Source organism: Procambarus clarkii, chromosome 22, assembly GCF_040958095.1.
Source record: "Procambarus clarkii isolate CNS0578487 chromosome 22, FALCON_Pclarkii_2.0, whole genome shotgun sequence".
Classification (NCBI taxonomy): Eukaryota; Metazoa; Arthropoda; class Malacostraca; order Decapoda; family Cambaridae; genus Procambarus; species Procambarus clarkii.
The window spans coordinates 11,761,668-11,789,659 of NC_091171.1; the positions used below are offsets into that span (position 1 = coordinate 11,761,668).

The window sequence follows — 27,992 nt, forward strand, 5'->3', positions numbered from 1 at the left end:
ATAGATTGCGAGAACAGAGACCCGCGTGGAGGACCAGAAACATAGAGAGCTAAGCTGCTGGACGTGGCAACAAGAAACTTTCTAAGCCAGCACATCAAGGAACCAACAAGAATGAGAGAAGATGAACCAGCCATGCTCGATATGATATTTACCCTAAATGAGTGGGATATAAGGGAAGTTAAGATGGAAGGCCCCTTAGGAATGAGTGATCACAGTGTATTGAACTTTGAGTACCTGGAATTATCTCCTCCCAAAAAGAACTAGGAAACAAAAGACTGGCATACCGAAAGGGGAATTATGAGAGATGAGAAATTTCCTAAGGGATATACCTTGAGACACAGACCTTACAGCTAAGTCTGTACAAGATATGATGGACTATGTCACCCAAAAGTGTTAGGAGGCAGTAAACAGGTTCATCCCGGCCTAAAGGGAAAAATCCGAGAAGCAAAAGAAGAATCCATGGTATAATTGGGCATGTATGGAAGCAAAGGAAATGAACAAAAGGGCGTGGAGGAACTTCCGGAATAACAGAACACCAGAAAGCAGAGATACCACAGAACCAGGAATGAGTATGTTAGGGTGAGAAGAGAAGCAGAGAAAAGTTATTAAAATGATATAGCAAACAAAGCCAAGACCGAACCAAAGCTACTCCACAGTCACATCAGGAGGAAAACAACAGTGAAAGAACAGGTAATGAAACTTAGAACAGGCGAGGACAGGTATACCGAAAGGGGAATTATGAGAGATGAGAAGTTTCCTAAGGGAAATACCTTGGGACACAGACCTCACAGTTAAGTCTGTACAAGATATGATGGACTATGTCACCCAAAAGTGTCAAGAGGCAGTAAACAAAAAGGGAATTCTGCCCGAAACGCTTTGCGTAATAGTGGCTTTAGGCATTGTATGCACTAGCTCTCTCTATAAATTCATCAATATTTGTATCACACCCTATATATATGTACTTTACCTGAATAAACATTTGAATTTGAATTTGAATACAGAAAATGACAAAGAGGTGTGTGAAGAACTCAACAAGAGGTTCCAGGAGGTCTTCACAATAGAACAAGGTGAGGTCACTGTGCTGGGAGAAAAGGAAGTAAACCAGGCGGCCTTGGAAGGGTTCGAAATTACGAGAGAGGAGGTCAAGAGACACCTGCTGGATCTGGATGTTAGAAAGGCTGTTGGTCCAGACAGGATCTCGCCATGGGTACTGAAAGAATGTGGAGAGGCACTCTGCTTGCCACTCTCCATAGTGTATAGTAGATCACTGGAGACGGGAGACCTACCAGAAATATGGAAGACGGCGAATGTGGTCTCAATATACAAAAAGGGCGACAAGCAAGAAGCACTGAACTACAGGCCAGTGTCCATGACTTGTAAACCATGCAAGGTGATGGAGAAGATCGTGAGAAAAAACCTAGTAACACATCTGGAGAGAAGGGACTTTGTGACAAATCACCAACATGGGTTCAGGGAGGGTAAATCTTGCCTGACTGGCTTAATAGGATTCTTCGACCAGGTGACAAAGATTAAGCAAGAAAGAGAGGACTGGGCGGACTGCATTTTCTTGGATTGTCGGAAAGCCTTTAACACAGTACCGCATAAGAGGCTGGTACATAAGCTGGAGAGACAGGCAGGTGTAGCTGGTAAGGTGCTCCAGTGGATAAGGGAGTACCTAAGCAGTAGGAAGCAGAGAGTTACGGTGAAGGGTGAGACCTCAGATAGGCGTGAAGTCACCAGTGGAGTCCCACAGGGCTCTGTACTCGGTTCTATCTTGTTTCTGACATATGTAAATGATCTCCTGGAGGGTATAGATTCATTTCTCTCAATGTTTGCTGACGATGCCAAAATTATGAGAAGGATTAAGACAGAGGAGGACTGCTTGAGGCTTCAAGAAGACCTAGACAAGCTGAAGGAATGGTCGAACAAATGGTTGTTAGAGTTTAACCCAAGCAAATGTAATGTAATGAAGATAGATGTAGGGAGCAGGAGCCCAGATATAAGGTATAATCTGGGAGATGAAATTGTTCAGGAGTCAGAGAAAGAAAAAGACTTGGGATTGATATCACGCCAGACCTGTCTCCTGCAGCCCATATCAAGAGGATAACATCAGTGGCATATGTCAGGCTGGCCAACATAAGAACGGCATTCAGAAACTTGTGTAAGGAATCATTCAGAACTTTGTATACCACATATGTCAGGCCAACCCGGGAGTATGCAGCCCCAGCATGAAGTCCATATCTAGTCAAGCATAAGACTAAACTGGAAAAGGTTCAAAGGTTTGCCACCAGACTAGTACCCGAGCTGAGAGGTATGAACTACGAGGAGAGACTACGGGAATTAAACCTCACTTCGCCTGAAGACAGAAGAGTTAGGGGGACATGATCACCACATTCAAGATTCTCAAGGGAATCGACAGGGTTGATAAAGACGGGCTATTTAACACAAGGGGCACACGCACTAGGGGACACAGGTGGAAACTGGGTGCCCAAATGAGCCACAGAGATATTAGAAAGAACTCTTTTAGTGTCAGAGTGGTTGACAAATGAAATGCATTAGGAAGCAATGTGGTGGAGGCTGACTCCATACACAGTTTCAAGTGTAGATATGATAAGAGCCCAATAGGCTCAGGAGCCTGTACACCTGTTGATTGAAGGTTGAGAGGCGGGACCAAAGAGCCAGAGCTCAACCTCCGCAAGCACAATTAGGTGAGTACAGTGTCTAGTGGATGTTTTACGCTGCCCGTACATATAATTCTCGTTTTTAAACGTCGACTCATTATTAAAAATATTGTCATACACTTATATATTACTTTATAGTGAGAGTAATTTTTGATAAGTTAAATAAGTCTGTATAGATGATGCTAAATTATTTATTTAAAGATTTCTTTTACTAGCATATCTTTAACGCCATCATACTACATGTGGGCTTATTTAACATACTTTTAGTCTATAATTATTTATCATTTGAATTTGAAAAATATGTTAGTATTAACAAATTAAAAGTACTCTATTATAAAAAGTATTTGCTAAAATAATTTTGCATTATTTTTATATTTTTTAATGGAAACTATATTAAATATTCATACGAGTTTCAGAGGCAGACTAAAGCTAAAAGAGAAGCGAGCGTTGAGGAGAACGGGTCGTGAGGGAAGTCGATGCTTGGTGACTGTTGACAGCGGCGACCGTCACGCAACTGCTTCTAGCGAGAGAGACATAACGCTATTTAATACTATTATAATAGTGCATAATGAGTTCAATCGGCACAGGGGTGAGTTGAGGGAGCCAAAGGTTATTTAGTTAGGGAAAATTGTTTGCTAAATTCAGAGTAAACAAACTAGCCTCTGTAGGTGCATGACCAAATTTTGGAATTTGGGTGTCGGTACACGAGCCTTAACGTTACACTGATATAATTAATTAATGTAATTATTTAATATAATTTAATATGGTATGCATTATCGTTATGTCGCACAACACAACATTGAGTCAATAAAATACATCTCAAAAGGATAGAGTAGTTTAGGCTATTTCTACCCTCCTGTGTCGGGTGGCCAGAAACCAATGGGAGGTCATTAGGTCATATGTTCTGTTACTTGAATCCTCCATTATTCATGTATAGTTTTCATGTAAGTACTCTTGCTTAAATAAACATTATTATTATTTACTTTGCCACACGGAAGCTACCCTGGTGATTCCAGCCATTCCTGCTGTAATGATATTCAGTTCTAAGCTTGTTATATTTGTAATATCACACAAGAATGGTTGAGTACCCAAAGAAAATTGTTAAAAACATATTGATAAATCAATAAAAATTATGGAAATGCTTCATCCATGTACTTCATACACAAATAGTCACCAATAGAACCTAAACATCAAACCTAACCTATGCCTAACTACATAAAACTTTAATGAATAATATTTTTATATATTTGGGAACAAACCTATTTATAATAGTACGTTAAAATTGATGGTGGCATCTTTAGGGACAAGTCTGGCCTGAGGATGGTTGCTCTCAGCTTGGGCTTTCATCTCTTCCAATATGGATACACATTTTTTAAATCGTATACGGTATGTGGATAATAATAATAATTGAGCTTAGTTTTCAGTTAGTTTTGAGTGAACCAACTGTTACATTTGAATCATTTGCGTAGTTCTTTGGTATTTTCGACACTTTGTTTACAGTTGTGTATAAAGCTTCACTGACTTTCTGGATGCTTTCCCGGTGGTGTGGCAAATTGTCACTTGCTCCCTGCACTTGTGTGAGTGGAGCCAGGTTCTGGCTCTGGTCCCCCAGTAGGCCAAGAAGAACTCCTGTAACTGATGTGACCCTTTAGAAGGGAGCAATTTCAGGAAGATAACTTTAGGTGTTTCATTACATTCAATGCTGAATTTATGTACCTTGAGTGATGGTAATGTTCTGCTTGTCTGATGTGATGCTTTTTGAAAAAATGAGGTACAATTACTAGAGGAGGAGGAGGCAGTAAAAGGTGGTGATGCTTAGACACTGGTGAACCACCAACACACTTCATCTTACAAGCTATTATTTAGTCAGTTATCCTTGATAAACAACTGAAATATAATAATGCATTATGAGCTCAGTTTGTCATGTGTGGACTAAAGAATTGATTTGTGTAGTAGGACATGGAGCTAAAATGTGGAAGGTTGCTACTGTGGATATACAGTATAGTTGGTGTGTGACTACTTTTTTTTGTTTGGCTGCAGTATGGAAGTCATGGCATGGCAGGAGGGTTATTTTTTTTTAAATTTTCTATTTGATATGTTCCTTCCATGCTGATTTCTCTTCTACCCGCATGAAAGTGGTAAATGGGGTAATAAGGATGATGCTAGAGACATGATATTACATTTAAATGTTTAGGTTAAATATTTGATGCTTAATTTATTTTCCAGTATGATCTCTCAGCTTCGCAGTTTTCACCAGATGGACGTGTATTTCAAGTTGAATATGCCCAAAAGGCAGTAGAAAATAGTGGGTAAGTTTATTAGTATACCTGTACCTGGTAGGGATACTTTATGGTTCGTCATTTTTATCTCTTATGCCAAGGTTTCCTTGAAGTATCCGGAGAAAACATTGTTTTGACTTGAAACATTAAACACTTACGTATGATCATAAAATGGAGTTTTTTTTTTTAGTTTTGGCTGTTTTTGGGAGTGTTTGCAATTACACAGGTGTAGGTCTCATCATATAACTACACTTAGAAAATATATATGCCCAACCCTTTTAACATAATCTTATTCAGTACTGTGTAACAAAATTATTATAGAAGTAAGCATGTGTGTGTGTATCGTACATAAAATGGTAGGGTAACATACATGATGACAAAAACTACATTAGTTAAATAAATTTCTTGTACATTATTGCTTCACAGAGGATAGGGTGTTAATAAAACAATGTAATATCAATGAAGTACAGTATAGGCTTGTTAAGTGCATGTAGTACTCTAAAGCAACAGTCTACAGGCTAGGTCACTGCTGGCTTGTAAATTCTTCTCTGGGTCACTACTATGTTAAGACAAGAATATAACTCAAATTAGCACAACAAAAATAATGCTAACAATAATAATTTAATTTCAGATTGATTAAAGAAGATAGCGCAGTATCTGTTAATTTTATTTTCTGGGGGGAGCCCCGTTGGCTCCCCGGAGCTTTACCGGCTGATATGCTAATGGACGGGGCTCCCCGGAGCTTTACTGGCTGATATGCTAATGTCAGACTTTGGCATCAGTCATGTGTATGGAGTTCTAGGGCCTTCCGGGGACCACGAGCCAGAACCTGGCCCCCTCAGAGAGGCAAGGGGAGCAATGGCCTATAGAAACCCCCGTGTGGTTGGAAGCATTTTATGTCTGCCATCGACCGGGTCAAGCATCCAGAAAGGTAAGCATTCCAAAACAAACCCCTATTCTGGTGAAAATTGCTACCTAAAGCCGAACTAGTGGATAGAACTCAACAGAAAACAAGGAAGCTAGTATGACGTCATACGTCACCGCGCCGCTGTCTGCGCAGCTCCCCCCTCCCCGGGAGGGGGAAGGGGGAGCCCCAGACCTCCCACGCCGGCTATCCACCCATCAGGTCTTCGGCTGATGCTATAGGCACCGGTTATGTGCTCCGGCTCCAGTGGTTGTTTCAGCACTGTACCTAGAGTGTGGTGTCTGTTTTCTAGGTGGTGCGTGAGCCGGGAGTGATTCTTCAGTACTCGGGCTGCATGCGCCTAGGGTTCCCTTCCCTAGGTGCCCTGTAAGTACTGCCCTTGGGGCTTGGGGCCACCTTCCACAAGTTCCTTGGGTCCTGCCCCTGCTTAGCCGTTTACTGCTTGGTTTTCGGCCGCTCTTTGTGTGCTCGGGTGTTCTGTCTCCCTTGTTCGCCTTAGAGTAAGGGGCAGTTTTTGCACTGGTGGGGCGCAGGGTACTGTGCAGCTTGTCTTTACCAATCATAGCGGCCGGCTCTGTTCCGCTTGGGTAATCTGTCCTCTTGCGGGGTTTTCTTTTTCTTTTTGTTTATCTACCTGGTGGGGGGGTCTGCCTTCGTTCTTGCCCCTTTGTGTCCCTTGTGTTCTGAGTATTTTCTGGTGGTACTCCTGCTAGGTCCCCGTGAGTGTACACGTCCCGGGGGTTCAGCTCTTAGAAAGTTGTTTGGTAGGTTTGGGTGCCGGTTAGCAGTACCCTGCCTGGGATTACCTGAGCGCGAGTCCTCTTATAGTAAACGCTCGGGACCCTGGGAAACCCCTGGGGGCGCGCGGGTCCGATGGATGTGACCCCAGAGTCCCCCCCTCGCTTCCAGCGAGTTTGAGGGTTGCTCTCACCCTTTGTCTCTGGGTGACTCTCTGTTTTGCCTCCGTCTGCTGCCTGTGGGGTCGGTGACACCTTCGACCCGGAGTCGTGCGAGTTTGGTTGCTCGTTGTGGCTTGGTTACCCAGTTGTGCTAACAAAGCGGGTGCGGGCAGCAGGGGCGTTGCACTTGAGCCTTGGTGGTGGCAACGTTCTCTTGGTTTCCTCCCCGGGAGCCCCGGGGCTGCCCCGTTGTAGTTCGTTTTGGGACTTGGGGGTGTTGGTTGCTTCGGTTCCATCCACGCTCCCTTGTCTTTCCCCTGGATCACCCTTCCTGCCTGCAGCCGGTTCCTTACTGTCTGTAGGTTCGGGGCGGGGTTTTTGATGGTGTTGAGTCTCGGGGAATTCCCCTTCCGGGGTAGTGATGAGGGCATTTGAGCCTGTTCCTCCAGTTGTGTTGTAAGAGTCTGCCAGTGGGCTCCCTTCACTAGTGTTTTCACGGCTGCCCCGGTTTTCTGGTACGGCCGGGGCTTTGGGGGAACGGCTCGGCCCCGGGGCCTGTTGTGTACGTTCCCGGGGCTGGGAAGGGGCTGACTTGGGGGGCCTTGGCCCCGTTGGACCCCGTGGGTTTTTTTTTTATCCCCCTCTAGGCGGGGCTTGTGGTTACGTGGAGTGGGGTTTTTCCTCCCCACTCGCCGTACGTGCTGTTGGGTGTCGGCCTCTCCCCGGGCTCGGTTCCTTGGCCTTTTGAGTCGGTTGGTTCCGTCCTGTGGTTTCCTCCCCCCCTTTTTGGGACGGTGTTTTCGTCATGTTTCCCCGTTCGATGGGGTTCTGCGTGACTTCTGATCTCGGGTGCGCCTGCGCCTTCGTGTGCCTTCGGGACTAGTGTTGGCTTCTGTGTTCTCGAGGGTACGGGAAGGTTTTTCCCTACTTCCCGCATTATTGGAACGTCTGTCGGCTCCTCGTCCTTGTCGCCCTGTTGGGCTGCTTGTCGCCCTGTTGGGCTGCTTGTCGCCCTGTTGGGCTGCTTGTCGCCCTGTTGGGCTGCTTGTCGCCCTGTTGGGCTGCTTGTCGCCCTGTTGGGCTGCTTGTCGCCCTGTTGGGCTGCTTGTCGCCCTGTTGGGCTGCTTGTCGCCCTGTTGGGCTGCTTGTCGCCCGGTTGGGCTGCTTGTCGCCCAGTTGGGTTCCTTTTTGGGCTCTTTGCTTCTTTGGCCGGTTTTATTGTTCCTGCTTCCTCTTTTGGCTACTTTTCTCGTGCAGTAGTCCTGGCTGGCGCCTTCCCGCAGGGAGGGTGTGCGGTTCGGCCAGCGTGTTATGCGCATGGGCCGTGGAGTTTGTTTTGGTCTGGGCGGTGTTTCAGTGCTGGTGTTTTGCGCCCTTTTTGCTACAGTGCTTCGCCTCTCGTTCTTCTCCCTGGCTGCAGTATGTGCCCCTTCGCGCCGGGGGTGTCCTGGTTCCCAGTTGTGGGGAGGGCACCGCGGTTTTCCCTGTGTCATGGGTGTGGACCGCCTCCTTCGCCTCTCCCTGCTCTCCTGCGGTTCCGGCAGGGTCCGGCTCTGGCGTCTTCACCTGGCGGTGCTCCCAGGTTCTTCTGGGCACGGTTGAGTCGTGTCAAGTTCGTGCCACCATTCGCCAGGTGAGTTTCTGCTGTCTGGCGTCTTTTGGCCGGGCGCTGGATGCGGTGTTGTTTATATACCTGTCTTTATTTAGGTATATTTTTGTACGACTGAGACCGTTCGCACACCAGTGACTGTCCCTTTTTCAACCCTTCCTGTCCCCCTCATGTGCATGTCCAACCCATGCTGGAGTCATTCAGGGGACCCTCCTCTTTTACTGTTGTGAGGTGTGGGGGTTGTTGGGTTGGTTCTGTACTCACCTGGTAAGGCTCCTGGCTGTGCTTGCAGGATTTGAGCTCTGGCTCTTGGGTCCCGCCTATCTGGTAGAACTTGCGGGATAGTACCAGTGGAGTGCAGTGGTGCTATTGGCACATTTGGGGAACACTGTATTACCATCAGAGGTCTGTGCTTGTTACACGACCTACTTGCGAACATAAGCCTTCTTGCTGGTTCGTCCGTGGACTTCCAGGGCGCACTAGCCTGTTTTCGTATGGCAGTTCCAGCTCGTCCTGGTTGTGGGGGTATGTGGGCCGGTGGACTGCTCCTAGCAGCTGCCTGGTGGGCCACCCTCTGGCCGGTCTAGCCTGGCCTTGGGCCGGGCTTCAGGTGTAAAAAGAGCTCCCAGTACCTCATCCAGCAGGTATCGAGCGGGGTTTCTCCGCCGTCGGTCGCCTGGTGCAGGTTTCTGGGCCTGCAGGGTTTTGTCGTGTCTCCGTTGGCCCTGTCTGGGGTCTGCCTGCTCTGTTCTCTGCCTTTGCAGAAGGGAGTTGCTATTTACATGTTGCATGTTGCAATGGTGCCTGTTGCTGCTGCTGCACGTGTGCATTGGTACCGTGTTTCACGGTGGCGTGTCCTTGTTCCTGTGTCCGGTTGTGGAGTGGCACTTTGCTGCCGTTTTGTGCCTGGGGATTGCGTGGGGTTTTTTTTTGTCCCTGCCTGATTGTCCACCCCTGGTTGTTCTCCTGGGGTTTTTGTGTTTCTGCTCTTTCTTCCTGCCTCCTCTGCAGCAGGGATGTTCTGCGTGTGTTCTTAGGCGTTGGTCAGCCTGTGTCCTGTGATGTGCTTCTTTGTCTAGGTCTATTGCAGTTGTTCGTACCCCTTGGTTCGGGTACTGTGCTGGCGGCGACCCTTCCGCCTTCTTTGGTTTCCTAGCTTGCCCTGCCGGTTGGTTTTTCTGGGGTCTTGCGATGTCTCGCGTCGGACCCGTCGTTTCTGACCTCCTGGTGGGCTTGCATGCTTTGGGGAGTTTTTCTGTTCGGCAGACGTTCCATCTCCTTGTGCCGCCTGGGTTTCGGTGGTCACGCCCGAGATCTTCCCGCGGCTCCGCCTTTTTTCTGGGCTCGGAGGGGCCTTGTCGGGGCTGCTTATGTTCTGCCTCGCGGTCTCGCCTCTGGTTGGTGGTCGGGTGGCTTCGTGGTAAGTGTACCACCTGCGTGCTTTACTTGGCGGCATTATGGGGTATTTTGGCGGTCCTACTTTTTCCTGTCCCTTCTTAGGTGGTTACTCTTGTTAGCTTGGTTTACTCTCGGCTTGGTTTTCTGGTGGGGGTTGGGGGCCGTCGTCTTGCCACATACTGTCGCCTCTTTTCGTGCGGCGCGGGCGGAGCCGCTTCAGCTTGCTTTCGGTCTTGGTGTTGCTTCTGCACCGTTAGTCAGCTGTCTTGTGCGTCGTTTCACCTCCGGTCTGTTCATGCGCCGCTTGCACCATCCTGGTCTCTGGTCAGCGTGCTCTGTCTTCTCCTCGGTTGGTAGTGCCCCTTCGGTTCCGGTGTGTTTTTTCGTCGGCTCTTTCCTTTGGGCCTTTGCCTCTGGGGGTCGAGTCGCTGAGTTTTCTTGCTCCTTCGGTTTTAGCATTTTGGTTGTTTGGTGGCAGCAGTCTCCATCTTTTCTGGCGCGGGGTGGGGCTGCTGCATTCTGGAGGGGTCCTGGGTTTGTTGGTGCTTCGTTGGTCGGGCCGGGGGTGTGTCGTTTTTGTGTTTTGTGGCGGCCCTCCGCTGTTGTTTGCGTGCCACGGCGTTTGGGTCCGGAGCGCGTTTTGCGTTGATCCGGTTCTGTTCTTCCCGGTTCGCGAGTGATAGTGTCCCGGGTGGTCAGCCGTGTTCTTGCGGCTAAGCTGCCTGTGTTCTTCCCTCATGCCTGTGGCGTTCGTGGCTTCGCTGCTCTCGCTGCCGTCTGGGCGACGTGGCCTTGCGGTCTTTCGGGCATGGATTTTTGGTGTTCATGCAGGGGCCTTGCTGCTCGTGGTTCTCGTGTTGTTCCCGGGATTTTCGGGGCTGTGGCGCCTTGGGTTGGCGTTTGCTGCCGGTTGTCTCGCCTCCTTGGGGGGTGCGTGGTGTCCGCCTCCCGGTTCTGTCCCTTTGACCTTCCTCTGTGGGTAGTTAGCTCCGGGGAGCCGACGGGGCTCCCCCCAGAAAACCAGCGTTGAATGTAATGAAACACCATTTTCTGGGTGAGACCCGGAGGCTCCCCGGCAACCCTCCCTCCCTCCGGTCGGCGTTTTTCGCGTGTTTTGACATCCAGCCTCAGAACTGATGGGTGGATAGACGGCGTGGGAGGTCTGGGGCTCCCCCTTCCCCCTCCCAGGGAGGGGGGAGCTGTGCAGACAGCGGCGCGGTGACGTATGACGTCATACTAGTTTCCTTGTTTTCTGTTGAAGAGTTCTATCCACTAGTTCGGCTTTAGGTAGCAATTTTCACCAGAATAGGGGTTTGTTTTGGAATGCTTACCTTTCTGGATGCTTGACCCGGTCGATGGCAGACATAGAATGCTTTCAACCACACGGGGGTTTCTATAGGCCATTGCTCCCCTTGCCTCTCTGAGGGGGCCAGGTTCTGGCTCGTGGTCCCCGGTAGGCCCTAGAACTCCATACACATGACTGATGCCAAAGTCTGACATTAGCATATCAGCCGGTAAAGCTCCGGGGAGCCTCCGGGTCTCACCCAGAAAATGGCGTTTCATTACATTCAACGCTGGTTTTTTTCTGAAAACTGTATGTACTCTGCATGCAAATTAGCTGAGTTAATACATATTTGCAATTTTACAATTATTTTTTCCATTCCTCAGCTTTTCAAATTTTAAACTGTGACTTCCTCTCCCCAGGACATCAGTTGGTCTGAGGTGCAAGGATGGAGTTGTTTTTGCAGTAGAGAAAATCATTACATCAAAGCTTTATGAACATGGAGCCAACAAGCGCATATTTACAGTTGACACACATGCTGGCATGGTTAGTTTTATTCTTTTATTATCTCTGTCAAAAATTGAATGAAGTGCATACAGTTCCTTAAGTGATAACTTACTGTACCACTGCATGAGTGGTACAGTAAATATACAGTATGATGTATTATTATTATTATACCTCTGCATGAGTGGTGGTACAGTAAGTATACAGTATGATGTATTATTATTATTATAATGAGATTTTGTATTTGGATGATCTGAACTGTGGCAGTCTGGACTGGAGTTTTGTGTCTGGATATCATGGCTAGTGCCAGCTTCCATTGGGGAGGATCGTGTTTGGATGTCTTGAGCTGCACCAGTTTGGGCTGGGATTGATTGTGCCTGTTGAGGTAGAGGAGTTGGAGATGTAATTGTTGTAATTATCCTCATCAGGAACAGTAACAGTCTGGTAGTTGTGGGCTGCCAACAGACCATTAATAGCCTGAATAAGGCATGGCAATTTTTGCAGTTGAGTTTGCAATTGTAATGAGTACTTGTACATTAATTGCTGGGGTCTAGGTAAAGCTTAAGTTCATTGAATGCTGGTTTTGATTGTAACAGGGAACAAAATTGGGCAAAGCATTATGCTGTTGTTGGTAAGAATTTTGTTGTGATGTCTGGTTACATTGCTACCTTGACCAGGCAACTTTGGATATGCTGCAAATTTCAAATTAGGTTCACCCTGAGGCTGGTTGTTTGTTGAGGCTTGATTGGCCTTGTCAAGGAGTTTCTTGATTTCTTCCTTCCTTATGGGGGACACCGGAGACACTGTAGTATGTCATTCCCCCCCCCCCCCATCCCCCTCCACAGAGGATGCATTTTATCTTATCTGTTTCGTTAAAATCCCTGTGATTCCCAGAACAAATATTGCAAGTGCTGTTTACTTCAGTGTACTTGTTAGCAACATGGTTAAGTTTGGAATATTGAAAGCACTGCTTAATTTCGACGTATCTTTTTTTTTTTATATTTGGTCGGGTGCTGACTTGAACCCAAAGTATTTAAATCCTTGATCAGTCCTGCAGCAGGACCGAAACACTGCAAGCTTGCAGAGAATAATTCGCAGTAATGTGACAGATATCAAATAATCAAACCTACACATGAAAAGAAAGTTATGATTCAGCCCATCCATTATCAAGTTGCCAGAGAAATGTTCACAGACATTTAATCCCAACAAATTTCAAGTAGTGACATTTGGAAGTGGAGATAGGTCAGAGGAAAGGCATACGTTAAAAGTTGAGATGCTGCAATAGTTGCAAAATTATGAGGACCTGGAAATAGACATAAAAGCGACACAAATAAATGGGGGAAATTCAAGAAGAGAATCACAACTGTTGGAAGGTATGAACTGACCAGACAGAGAATATAACTAGGGGTCACTAGTCAGTGAAGGTCCTGATAATTACAACATTCATGTCTACATGTACAAAATAAAGTATTCACTGTTGTAACGTAAGGCACTTCACATACACAATGCAGAGTTTCTGAAGACATTATATGCCATGTAACTGCAAAGTACAGTACTAGTTGCCACCTGCAATTGTATCAGTCTAGATATAATGTGAAGATTGGGCGGAAGGTCTTTGTTATGGTATTGGTGCCGCCACCTAGTTGTATTCACTTGTAGTTACCTAGTGGGTGATTATGTAGTTAATCTGGGTGCAGCTTGATAGTTTCTGTTTCAAAATAGCACTATGAAATGTTTTAGCTACATAAAGCTTTTGTTCTGCCTACATTATAAGCTAGATTGAGTTTTCCCAGTCGTCTTAGAATCAGTTTGATCTATCTGTGTTCAGTTTGAAAAGTTCATTGACATTGTGGTGCAGTATATCAATCTATATTAATCTGCCTTGACTGTGGCAGATTAACTGAAGGTGAATATGATTTTACCTTTAACATCTGAGTGTACTGCTCAGAAAAATGTTTTTAATATGTACAGGATAGTACTCAAAACTAGATTTTATTTTCAGGCTTGTGCTGGACTATTAGCAGATGCCCGTGCCATTGTAGATGTAGCAAGAATTGAAGCATCAAACTACAGAGCTGAGTATGGAATGCCTATCCCTTGCAAGGTGAATATAAGTAATTTAGACTTTTGATGCAAGTACAGTACTGTAAACTAGTTACCACCTGCAGTTGTATCAGTCAAGATATAATGTGAAGATTTTTTTATTATTACTTGAAGATCGGAGGAACATCTTTTGTATAGCTAATGTAAAAAGTATTTCCTTATGCCATTGCATTGTATATTTCGGGAATATTATGAAGAGTTTTATCATAAGACTAAGATTGAATACATACATATTGCTTCCATTATTATTTTGTGTATGTTTGGCTTCAGATATTTATTATACAGTGGCACCTCGACTTACGATTGTCCCGACTTACGATAATTTCGAGTTACGATGTAAATTTGATAAAAAAATGCGACTCGACTTACGATAGTGTCGTTGACTAACGATATTTGTTGGTACATGTTTGGGTCGACCGAGCGCGTGGTTCCTGGTCACACAGGCCGATCTGCCTCAGTTTGCTAGAGCTGCCCGCCTAGTGACGATCACACCTATAAGAAATTCTGTTTTTGTGTTGATTTTTTGCTTTTTGAACATTAATATGATTATTATATATCATGCCATGGGTGCCAAAAAAGTCACTGGTAAGGTTCAACGTAAGAAAATAGTTGAGTAGAGGCAGTATAGGATGTCCCTTCCTCATTAAGAAAATGTGTGAAGTATGGGAAGAACTGCAAAGTTTTGTTGAAAAAACTCCCACAGATAAAGCTGTAGCAGGCCATTGCATTGACCTTTAAATGACAATGTGATGTCTTACTACAGACAAGTGTTAAAATGTAGGGGGAAAACAAGTGTCTTTAGACAGATTCTTAGTAAGACAAGCAAGCAGTGAGCCACAAGTAGGTCCTAGTGGTATGCAGGCAAAACATGCCAGAGTGTGTACCCCAGAAAAGTCATCACTTCCTGATGTTATAACATCTCTCCTCTTTCCCCTCTCATCACCATCTTCCATACACCATCAAGAATCCTCCATAAAGGTAAGATAAACATGCGTACTGTATTGTAGTTAGAGAAAAAAATTGTATTCAGTATAAAATGTATTTGTACGTTAATATTTTTGAAGGGTGGGGAACGGATTAATTCAAATCCCCTTATTTCTTATGGGAAAATCGCTTTGACTTACGATACGTCCCTGGGAACGGATTACCATCGTAAATCGAGACCCCACTGTATTTGTGACTGCTTCATATATATATTTTGCTGTACTGTATATCAATGTTCATACTACAACTTAACCACCGCACTGCGCGCCTGGTTTCAGTAAAAGCTTCATAGTGCAATTATCAAGGACATATTTTTGTTGTTTTTATAAATGTTCAGGTAAAGTTAATGTCAAAATGTTTCCAAACTCGACCATTTTCATTTCAAAACAGAGTGATGAACACATTAAAAAACATGAAAATATAACCTAATTAAAAAATAAAATACTGTAGCACAACTCTCAGAGCACCTCAAGGTACTCTGCACAGCACGGTGGTTAACCCTTGAGCGGTGACAATTGTAACTGTACAATTTTGTTATGACTTGATGCACGGCACATTGTCATACAGTATACTTTATAAAGTACTGTACCGCATAAGATTTAAAAGTCCCACGGCTACACGGGGTTCACATCAGCATTCTCAGGGCTCCAGTAAACAAACACCATTTCAAAAAGAAATCGTGGGTGTGAAGGCCTCAGTATTGAGGGAGCAACCGAGGCTGGTGTTTGCATCATGAACTAACAGCACTGCTGCTCAGATTGTGACCACAGCATTACTTAAAAATATAAAAATATATATGTAACTGCTTAGTGATGATAGTACAGTATTACAGAAGAGCCTTACTGCAATAAAGACTGTGTACAATGTTTAAATATCAGTGAACACAATTCTGTTTTAAGATGTTCACAGTGCTAGCACACTCTTGTTGTGTGGTCCATGTAAGAATCTACTTCTGGAAAATTATTCATCTAACAACGCAACAACGTCGGTAAGTATTCAGACTGGTCACACATCCAGGTAAGGTCAAAGGGATTAAGACAGCTGGTGCACATCCAAACGAATGTACCAGCCAAGAGGACAAAGGATGCCCTCTAGTTTCTGGGAACAAGGAGGTTTACAGTTATTCGGATTATACCCTCTTTGGGATACTGGATGCAGTATTTGAGGTTATGAGCGACTGGAAGCAGTCTCGTGGTAGGAGTGGTTCTAGCAAGTTCTCCTTTTCTCCGTCTGTGATGTCCATCTCCGTGTTGTGAATACCCTGCCAGGTTCTACAAAATTTGTTGTGATTGCTGAACCCAGGCTCATTCTGAACACAACGATTGTACAACTATAACTCCCTTACCTCAGGAACAGTTACTTCCACCAAGTGATTCTTTACACTAACCCCTTGAGGTGTACCTTGAGGTTTATACAGAAACTCAATGAAAGAACATATGGAAGGTGATTATCGGCTGTTGGGTTTTCCAATTTAATTACATAAATATACACTGATAATAATTAACACGTTAACCTACTTTCTTTGTTTAAATCAGCTACCCATTCAAATAACCCCACTGTACCCTCCCGGTCACCAACTGAAATCGTAATCTCCGCCTAAGTCCCTAATACCGAATCATCACTACAATTGTCCACACCGGGTTAATCTTCCATACAGTACTCTCACACTGCGAACTCGACTCGGTCACCAAGGTCACATCGGGTCCCCACATTGGACGGTTTCACTTCGTTGCTGCCATAGACGGAGATTAGGAAAACTTGCTAGAATCACTCCTACTACGAGACTGCCTTCACAATATTACACGCCCAATACTTACGATTGTATTATAATCACTGAAGCAGTCAATTGTGCGCAAGGCAACCTTACACTCTACACACCAATGTGGAATATGGAGAACTATGTGGACTATGTGCAATTATGGAATGTGAAATAGACATGGGACCACACACAACCTACAAATTATGTGCAAAAATCCATTTATAGTTTGATTATTATGGGACATGCTTTATAATGTGCGCTATTCTATTGCGAACAACTTAATACTAAAATGAACGATGTAGCGCAAAAAATAAGGTCAGAAAACTGAAAAGAGTATAAACATTGAAGTGTGATGGAGTGCTCACGAGCAACGCCTGGCTTGCTTTGACCTTTGCCGAGCAGTGTGTGCACGTGCTGAGCTGAACTGATTGGTAGTTGCCGGGCCAAACTGGGCGGGACAAAGTGTTAATAAGTAATTGTGACGAGGGCGAGGCTAAATTGATTGTTTCTTGCCTAATTTCACCAAATACATGTTGAAACGGTTCAGCACTGTTATGTCCACAAGGTAAAAACTAATTATTTGTCCACTTTACAGTTTTTTGCACACTTGACTGCACCAACTATCATGTCACATCCACCAATCTCATTTATATTGTAGTTCATTACACAATTTGGTTTATACAATTTACCATGTGTTGCAAAGTTCACTTTGCCACTGTTTACCATCTCACCAGTGTGAAAAAGTTATAACATATTTACTTCGTGTCTATGTTTCCAACACTCCAGATAATTTCTTTCCTATGTGGCTTTACTGTGCCACAGACTCCAGTCTTATGTTCAAGCAGGAACATAGCAAGGGGCTAGTATAATAATTGTCAGTTTACAGAATATACTCCTTGTTCAGCAGTTATTCATGCAACCCGTCCTCTTAAAAATAACATCACTTTTGGCTGGTATGCGCACTATGACCAAATTTGGACGTAATGTGAAATGAAATCGACTCACAAAAGTGACGTACTGTTCCATTTTCTGTTTTGAGTCGTCCGGCCCTCCTCAGACAGCTTAGAAGAGGAACTTTTCATTAACGTTTTTCATAACTTGAAACTTTATGAGAATTTCCTGCTCACCTAACCTATCAGAGGACCCTTAACTTACTGTTGTTGAAAAAAAAATCCCAAATTTATTTAAAAAAAAATTTCATTTTCAAATTACGTCCATGTTTGACCATACGGGCAAACGGCCAAAAGCGACATTCTTTTTAAGAGGACAGGTTGATTCATGAGTGTCTTACCACATTGCCAGAAAACCTATGAGGATCTTAACTGGGTATGTCTACTTCGATCCTGGAATATTATATTATATACATCAGTCACTATTCTGGTCTCACAACCACATATCACAAAGAATTTAACAATTTCGCCCGGTAACGATGCAGCATTGCGTCGTTTTTTTAGTTGAAGCATTCCCGGTAACAACGCAACATTGTGTCGTTTTTGGGGGCAAATTGGCGGTGACTTCGGGAGGGGCGGACAGCGGTTTTGGATATTTTATGCATATACTCTTGTAGGGAATTTCATTGCGAATACATTGATACCAAAATGAAAGACCTAGGACCAGAATTGAGGTAACAAAGTTGAAAACAGTATACCATTTTATTAGCGCTCACTGGGATTATGCTCCGTCACTTTCTCTGTTTGCTGTGGGTGGTACGCCTGGCTTTTGGACTTTATATTTGCATATACTCCTGTAGGGAATTCTTTTGCGAACACAATGTTACCAAAATGAAAGACCTAGGACGAGAATTGAGATGTCCAAAGTGAAGAGTGTGTACACATTTTATTGCTCTTCTGCGCTCCCGGGTAACACGCACTCACTTTCTCTGTTTGTTGTGGATGGTACGCCGGGCTTTTGGACTTTATATGTCTTTAGTAGTGTAGAGAATTCTATTGTGAACACAATGATACCAAATTGAAAAACCCTGGACGAGAAATGAGATGACAAAGTAGAAACGAGTATACACTTCAGTATTACCTCACTCTCTAATGTAATGAGAGGCGCCTTGGGATGGCGCAGTGCTCTCTTTCTGGGCCACATTCATCTGGTCGGCGGGTGGAGCGTGCTGCAGTTTTTGACTTCATATGCATATGCTCTTGTTGGGAATTCTATTGCGAACACAATGATACCAAAATGAAATCCCTAGGACAGGAATTGAGGTGACAAACGTGAAAGGAGTGTACACATTTTATGGCTCTCATGCGCTCCCGGGTAACACGCACTCACTTTCTCTGTTTGTTGTGGATGGTACGCCGAGCTTTTGGACTTTATATGTCTTTAGTCGTGTAGAGAATTCTATTGTGAACACAATGATACCAAATTGAAAAACCCTGGACGAGAATTGAGGTGACAAAATTGAAGAGAGTACACACTTTTCAGAGTTACCGCGCACTCCCGTGAAACGCCGAAGCCCACCCGGGACAGTGCGGGTCTCGTGGGCGCGGTGTGCCAAAGTTTTAAGTTCAAACCTGTGCTGTTTCGATGGGATATACTGCTTGAAAGCAAGACATCCCTTGAAAAGAATTAGTGATTCATCAATCATTACATTCTGGTCCAGTACAAAAAAAAATCTTAGAACTTTTTTCATGTTTTATGTTGTGTTAGATTCAGCTACTTTGAACAAAAAGTTCCAAGTAGCACGGGCTATGGTGAGCCCATCTTAGACTTCCTTCACACATCACTGAGCATTTTCCTCCATACATCACTGAGCACTTTCCTCACTTTCTACAGTCTCTTGTTTTGATCCACATCATTGTTTTCAAAACCTTAGAAGTAGCAATAACCTATCATGTGACATGCACTTCCCTAAGACTGGGGTTGGGAAAACAGTCTTTATTCCAATAATCCAGAATGACATGTTTCACAGCATATTTCATCATCATACTCAGCGCAAGAAACATATTTCACCAACACTTGTTTCTTTCCTACATGTCATATGTGAATCTGGTAATATGCCATGTGTAATGAGTTGCATTGCATTCTGGTTTGTTTCATCAACAAAATGCTGCATGAACAACTCATCAAAATAATCCATAAAATAATCACTTTCACTCATATCATCATAAGCACACAGGAAAATCTCTAATACCAACATCCATATCATCATATGTTGCTATTTCTGGTACAAACGTGGCTCAATCATTCTACACGAGTATACCTGTACTGCTTGTATTGGTGGTGCCACCCCCATGAGCACTAGCAGCATAGGTGCCAATACAAAGGCTCCCTTTTCTTTAACTAAAATACCGTTGGTCAGGAAATGTGGCTCTTCTCCGTTGTATAAACCTACCTCAAACAGTTGAAGTGGAGGCCACACTGTTGTCAGTGTCCTCATGGGTGGAGACATGCTGGTGCCTGACAACACCAACATTAAAGCCACTACCACTAGGTTCATCTATTCTACTTGTATCAAAACCAGTGTCACTGAAACCAGAAAAAAGTGTCATCTTCTGCATTATCATGGCACTCGGGAATGGCTGAGGGCACAGATGGTGGTGATGATGGAAGTGGCGTTGACCTAGGACAGCACAAGATGGCCATACTATACACACACTATTGTTGTCATCAATGTCCGTATCACTCGTATCTGATACTTGTGTTACGTTTTTATCGGGCTTTTGGTTGTCAACATAACATGTACAGTACGCTTCAAACAATTATGTTGTGAATTTCATCTTCAGAGAGTGGTTTTTCAATCACTTGACCCATGGATGACCGGGAACCAGATGTGCGTGCATTATTGGCCATAGTTGCTCATTCGAAACTGAGCCTACTGGCAGACATGGGGCATGCTAGGAATTTTTTACAAAATGATGGACACTCACAGTTGTGCTGAGGCTTCAAGCCTCCATCTGCTACCCAACCTACTGTGTGCAAGTTTTGAATCTTGCGATATACCCGTGAGCACCAGAAGGCATTATGTACACCACTGGTCAAGTGCCTTATGGAGCTATGCACAGTGCACAGGTTAAGGGTAATTCTTAATTTTGATTATAAATCTTTTTCTCCCAAAAAGTATTATGGAAGCTCTTGGCAGTTGACTTATACAGTCTTGTAATCTTATAATCATTTGTAAGAGGTGAGTGTATGAAGGAACGAAGCATAGTGCATCTGAAAAATCAGAAACTCTGCTCTGATTTAAATGCAGTAGTAGGAGCTAGGAATGGATATGCAAGAGAAATGATAATTATTAGAAAAATAACTTATCTCTAGTAGCAGTAGCAACTAGGAATTAAAATGTTTCAAAATTATGATGTTGACTTGTATGAATAGCTACACTAGTACATTAAATTTTTTAGAGGTATTTAAATGTTGTATAAATACATGTATGCACTTGCATAAATGTTTACATGTTGTGTATCATCAGCTGCTAGCAGAACGTGTCAGTACCTACCTCCATGCCTACACTCTGTACTCTGCAGTGAGACCTTATGGCTGCTCCGTCATGATTGGGGCCTTTGATCATGATGGCCCTCAGCTTTACCTCATTGACCCATCTGGCATGTGTAATGTAAGTTGCAAGTTTTCTCTGTATAATTATGCAGTTTTTTTTTTTCATTTTTCCTTGTCAATATAGTTCATGATGTATATATATTATATATCAATAATTGTGTTGGACTGGACTTCAACAATAAGGATTGTGTCTTGTGATCCGTATGTAATAGTGAGGGATAACTGCAGTACTGCAGATGGGAAAGTATCGTAAAAGTTGAGAATTCCTTCTGGGAATTCTGTGGGATAGAGAACTAAGTGAAAATTAATTAAGTTAATATAGTATATGATGGACTACATCACTGCCCCGCCTCCTCAAAAAGTCATCAAGCATTTATGCAAATACTTAGGAACCTGTACATCTTTTCTCAATTTTTTTGTGGCTTTGTTTACATATATTAAAGAGTTTGTGAGCTCCAAAGCACTAGGAGGCTGTTGTTATTGCTAATAACAGCCTCCTAGTGCTTTGGAGCTCATAAACTATTTAATAAATGTAAGCAAACCTGCCAAAGATTGAGAAGAGATGTACAGGTTTGTCAACACTTGCATAAATGCTTGAATCTACCCACTGGTTGACCAGACCAACAACCAGGGGGTCTGATCAGAGACATGGTCACAGGAATGTTGATCCTCAGAATCACCATAAGGTAACTCAATGACGTCTGCAGCATGGTGATAACCTTTACGGACCTAGACAAAGAAACTTTCAGAACACTGTAAACTTTAAACACTGTAAACTGAGTAAACAGCATATTAGAGACCCACACTTGAGTGTGCAGCCCCAACATTTAATCCTCATCTGAAAACCTAGTAAGATTAAAGACGTGCAGGATAAGGATCAGTCTGTGTTTCAATACTGGATATTTGCTAATAAGTCAGTACAATATCGATATCTACAAAAATTTGAGCATTGGTACATCTCTCAATTTTTTACATCCAAACTAGGGGTAATCATTTTTACATATAGAGGACAAATTCTTGATTAGTGTATGCATACTGTGACAAACTACAGTATATGCACTTCTACTGAATTTGGTTTTGTGTACTGTACCCAAACATTAAAAACTAATTGGCAGATTTTGATAAAAAGAACAAATATGCTTGTGCAGTGTTTACATGCAATGGTTATTATAGATATATAAATGCAGCTGGATACACTGGTTTAAGTATATTAACTTAATACTTTTTATTGACAGGGATACTATGGTTGTGCAGTTGGCAAAGCAAAACAAAATGCAAAAACTGAAATTGAGAAACTAAAATTAAGAGATCTGACATGCCGGGAGCTTATCAAGGAAGCTGCAAAAATGTGAGTTTGACCTCTATTTTCTTGTAGATCTACAAACTAATACACGAGTGTCTTGTTTTTTATTAATACTGTACTCTGGTTGCAACTTTTTTTTTTTAATCCCTGTTTTGGGATAAATACCAGTGATTGATATGAGGAATACAAATACAGTATTACAAAATGCTACTTTAACCCATAAAGTAAGCTCCAGCTAGGCCATGTAGTGTTGGGTGGAGAGGAAATTAACCCGAATTTTGTCCCACACAGTGCAGTCCACAATGTTGGATGGAGATGAAATTCATTCATTAAAAAACAAAACATTTATTACTGAGATTTTATATTAATACAAGGAAGTTTAGTCACAATTTATAATGGAATTATCTTGAAGCCATATCGATGGCAGTTAAAATTATTTAGCCATTTAGAAAGATGTACTGTAATGTCTTGGGCATTGAAAATGACACAGCTTAAGGGTTAAGTACCATGTCAAGTTGATTTTCACAATGCATTAATTGTTATCCCATTAAATTAAGGGAATATCATTAACCTCATTAATAATGTACTATATGGTACAATATTTGCTCTTTTTATATATATATATATATATATATATATATATATATATATATATATATATATATATATATATATATATATATATATATATATATATATATATATTATTAAATATGACCGAAAAAGTAAGATTAATAATTCTAACACGAATTTTCTCAATCTTTCGTACATTACGCTTCACTGTTGGAGGTAAATAAAAAATCACTTCTCCAAAATTCAATGTAGATATAATATCAGAGAGACGTAAGTTCTAATCAGTTGTGTATTTGTGAAGTCTTTGAAAATGTAATAAGTTTTACGAAACGCGCCCGTGTCGCGTCAGACTAGAAATAAAAATGAATTTTGGAGAAGTGATTTTTGATTTACCTCCAACAGTGAAGCGTAATGTACGAAAGATTGAGAAAATTCGTGTTAGAATTATTAATCTTACTTTTTCGGTCATATTTAATAATATATGTCTACAGGAAAGACTGCTACCAAAATATACTAATATTAAAGTGCACGACCCAGCAGCAAGGAATCAAGCCTTCACGATAAAATATCGCCAGGATCTGATTCGTGATCAGATATACAAGGCAGAGAATGAAATCAAAGACAACAAAACGCAACTACTTCATGCTACAAACGAGTGGAGAAATAGCAACATCGACCATAGTATCCGTACCCGCATTGAACAACACCTCGACATCCTCACAGACCAACATCACCTCAGCACTGAAACAAGGATTATCAAGAAACTAACAACATTATATGGAGGACCTATGGCAATTCCACGACCAAGAGATGGCTTCCTGAACCTTGCAGGAATTAACCTCACTGAGGACCAAGTCACTCTCCTAAATCTGGGCATAAACTGTCATGTTATGTCCAGACCGAGTGAAATGGCCCGGAAAGTAGAGTTGGAAATTCTGTTGGACGACATATTCGACCTCGAGACACAAAAGAAGGTCACTACCAAAGATACCTTACAAGCAGAACTTATTGCAGAAGGAGGAAAGAATCGAGGCAACTACAGAAGCACCATACTGTCCCCCGAGCTTAAAGCGGCAGCCAAAAGCCTTCGTGAGAACAAGGAGATAGTTGTCAGGAGAGGTGACAAGTCGCCAATATATGTCATTCTTAAAAAAGACGAATATCTGGCGAAAATGAACATCATACTCTCTGACCAAACTAAGTTCCAAAGGGTAACGAAGGACACTACAGCCGAATTAAAAGCAAAGGTCAACAAACTGATCGAAACTGTGAACGCCAAGAAATCCGGACTCCACCTGCCAAAGATCATTGGGGAATATAAACCTGGATATGCGTATGGAAATGTCAAGACGCACAAGCCTGGAAACCCACTTCGGCCAATCATTAGCCAGATACCCACACCCACGTACAGACTGGCGAAGCGACTCAACGGCCTGCTGACTCCTTATGTTCCTTGCGCCTTCAGCCTGAAGTCTCCAAAGGAATTTGTGGACTTACTGCGGGGCACACGGGCCACAGGGATAAGAGCCTCGTTGGACGTAGAATCGCTGTTTACCAACGTACCTGTGGACGAGACAATCGGAATGATAGCCGACAGAGTGTATCGTGATCCAGCCTGTACTCCTCTTGACATGACAGAAAGTATTCTGAGGAAACTACTCCAAGCTTGTACTAAAGAGGCACCCTTCTTGAGCCCGGATGGGCACATGTATAAGCAAGTAGATGGGGTCGCCATGGGTTCTCCCCTAGGTGTCCTGTTTGCAAACTTCTACATGGGTACCATCGAGCAAAAAGTCTTAGTCGACATGAACTTGAAACCGGCCATATACTGCAGGTATGTTGACGACATTTTTACACAGGTACCTGATGTCAGACATCTGCAGGAGCTGAAGGAGGCATTTGAGCAGAGTTCCGTGCTGCGTTTCACTTACGAGACGGAAAAGGATGGAAAGCTGCCTTTTCTAGATGTAACAGTCATGGAAAAGGGCGGAGGTTTCCACACTGCAGTCTACACTAAGGAAACAAACATAGGAATGTGCCTAAATGCCAACAGCGACTGCCCCGACAGGTACAAGAGGAGTGTTGTTAACGCATACGTCGACCGTGCTCTCAGCCACAGCTCAGAATGGAAGCAAGTCGACGAAGAACTCTGTAGGGTAAGGCAGGTTCTAGTCAATAACGGCTTCTCCAATGGTTTCATCGAAGACATCATAAGAAGGAAAGTGAAAAGCCATGCAACCTCTGAAGAGACAACTAACACAACACCTATACCCCCTATTAGACTATTTTACAGGAACTTCTTTTCCACAGCTCATAAAACGGAGGAAAGGGTCCTGAAAGATATTGTTAATAGAAACGTTATCCCTACAGACAAAAATCAGAGGATACAACTGACGATTTACTATAAAACCAGAAAAACGGCCAGCCTACTCATGAGAAACTCTCCAGACACAAAACAGAACGCTTTAAAAGAGACTAACGTCGTCTATGCCTTCAAATGCCCACTTGGGGACTGTAAGCTCCAAAAAACCCAGTATATAGGCAAGACAACAACATCTCTTTCTAGGCGTTTAACGATGCATAAGCAACAGGGCTCCATTAAGGAACATATAATCTCTTCCCATAACCAAACCATCGCCAGAGAAATCCTAGTAAACAACACAGAAATCATCGATAGATACAGCGATAGCAGGCGGCTTGACGTTTGCGAGGCACTACACATCAAGAAGTCAACACCAGCAATCAACAGCCAATTATTGCACAACTATATTCTACCCACCTCAAGACTCCGCTCCAATATAGAAGCATCAAGAAATATGGACCAATAGGCTTTCTACAAACACTTCTATTCAATACCCATTGTTTTCTGTTCTGTCTTGTGTTGATACTTTTAATACCCTATTAATATCCCCTGTTCTGTCTTGTGTTAATGCCACATCATCCTTCCCACCTCACTCAAATGTAGATATAATATCAGAGAGACGTAAGTTCTAATCAGTTGTGTATTTGTGAAGTCTTTGAAAATGTAATAAGTTTTACGAAACGCGCCCGTGTCGCGTCAGACTAGAAATAAAAATGAATTTTGGAGAAGTGATTTTTGATTTACCTCCAACAGTGAAGCGTAATGTACGAAAGATTGAGAAAATTCGTGTTAGAATTATTAATCTTACTTTTTCGGTCATATTTAATAATATATGTCTACAGGAAAGACTGCTACCAAAATATATATATATATATATATATATATATATATATATATATATATATATATATATATATATATATATATATATATATATATATATATATATATATATATATATATATATATATATATATACATGTATATATATATATATATATATATATATATATATATATATATATATATATATATATATATATATATATATATATATATATATATATATATATATATATATGTCCCCCCTTCTTCCAGTTAGAGGTGGTACTCCCTTCCATATATATATATATATATATATATATATATATATATATATATATATATATATATATATATATATATATATATATATATATATATATATATATATATATGTCGTACTTAGTAGCCAGAACGCACTTCTCAGCCTACTATTCAAGGCCCGATTTGCCTAATAAACCAAGTTTTCATGAATTAATTGTTTTTCGACTACCTAACCTACCTAACCTAACCTAACCTAACTTTTTCGGCCACCTAACCTAACCTAACCTATAAAGATAGGTTAGGTTAGGTTAGGTAGGGTTGGTTAGGTTCGGTCATATATCTACGTTAATTTTAACTTCAATAACAAAAAATTGACCTCATACGTAATGAAATGGGTAGCTTTATCATTTCATAAGAAAAAAATTATAGAAAATATATTAATTCAGGAAAACTTGGCTTATTAGGCAAATCGGGCCTTGCATAGTAGGCTGAGAAGTGCATTCTGGCTACTAGGTACGACATATATATATATATATATATATATATATAATATGTGTGTGTGTGTGTGAGGGAAAGCTGCATGAACGCGCAAGCCATATATCACTAAGAACTCTTTGACCCGGCCAGGATTCGAACCCATATCACTAAGAACTCTTTGACCCGGCCAGGATTCGAACCCATGCCGTCCAGGATCACCCCTAAACGTACACAGTACCGTGACCACCGCACCAATGATCGTCTATAAGGATTGGTCAGTCTTTAAGGATTGGTGCGGTGGTCACGGTACTGTGTACGTTTAGGGGTGATCCTGGACGGCATGGGTTCGAATCCTGGCCGGGTCAAAGAGTTCTTAGTGATATATGGCTTGCGCGTTCATGCAGCTTTCTCACATACATACATACATACATATATATATATATTTATTTATTTATTTATTTATTTATTTATTTATTTTACACACACACTATAATTTTGTTTGTTGTACATTTCAGCATTTACCTTGTCCATGATGAAGTAAAGGACAGGCATTTTGAGATGGAGCTCTCCTGGGTTTGTAATGAATCTGGAGGTCTTCACCAGCTAGTCCCAGACGCTGTATACAAGGAGGCAGAACGCTATGCCAAAGCTGCTCTGGAGGAGGATTCCTCTGATGAAGATGAGGAGATGTAAAGCCTCTGTATAAAGGATATTCATATACTGTATCCTGCATTTCCCAGCTGAACTGTTAACATTTCAGAAACACTTTGTCAATGTTATTAATGCAGGGTTTTCTTATCAAGATTCAGGAATATGGTACTAATGTTTTTGTTAGGGGAGGGGGGGGGGGGAAATGTTGAAATGGTAATTTTTATATTGGTGTATATCAAAATTTTCATTTTTCTTTTTTTCTGAATTGAAAATCATTTACACTAGGTAGATGAAATATGGGTTATGTTTACAGTACATCTTGAATTTGTGATTGTGAAGGTTACTAAAATAAATAAATCGTCTTGTATTTGCATATTTTATTTTCCATACTTGAATATACATCTTAATCAATAAATTGTCTTAATACAAAAAGTAGTAAGTGAAAGTAGTTTGTGAAGATGCAGAGAATGTTTGCCTAGGATAGCTCATGAGTAGCACTGTATAACGGTACTTGGTCTACACAGTGATGGGGTGCTGCCATGGTTGACTTTGTGAACCAGTGCAGTGTAATGTATGCTAAATGGACACAAGTTTGTTTTTAATAATTGTAG

At 42.4% G+C, this 27,992-nt stretch overlaps 1 protein-coding gene across 1 annotated transcript; it reads left to right on the top strand.

Annotated features, from left to right (window-relative positions):
• The first annotated feature begins 3,114 nt into the window (after window positions 1–3,114).
• On the top strand, window positions 3,115–27,748 carry Prosalpha7 (proteasome alpha7 subunit). The gene is made up of 7 exons (XM_045741152.2): window positions 3,115–3,270; window positions 4,908–4,990; window positions 11,496–11,619; window positions 13,580–13,681; window positions 20,844–20,987; window positions 22,165–22,277; window positions 27,246–27,748. The coding sequence occupies exons 1-7, from the start codon at window positions 3,250–3,252 to the stop codon at window positions 27,421–27,423; spliced, it is 765 nt and encodes a 254-aa protein (XP_045597108.1). The 5' UTR covers window positions 3,115–3,249; the 3' UTR covers window positions 27,424–27,748.
• The last annotated feature ends 244 nt before the right edge of the window (window positions 27,749–27,992 follow it).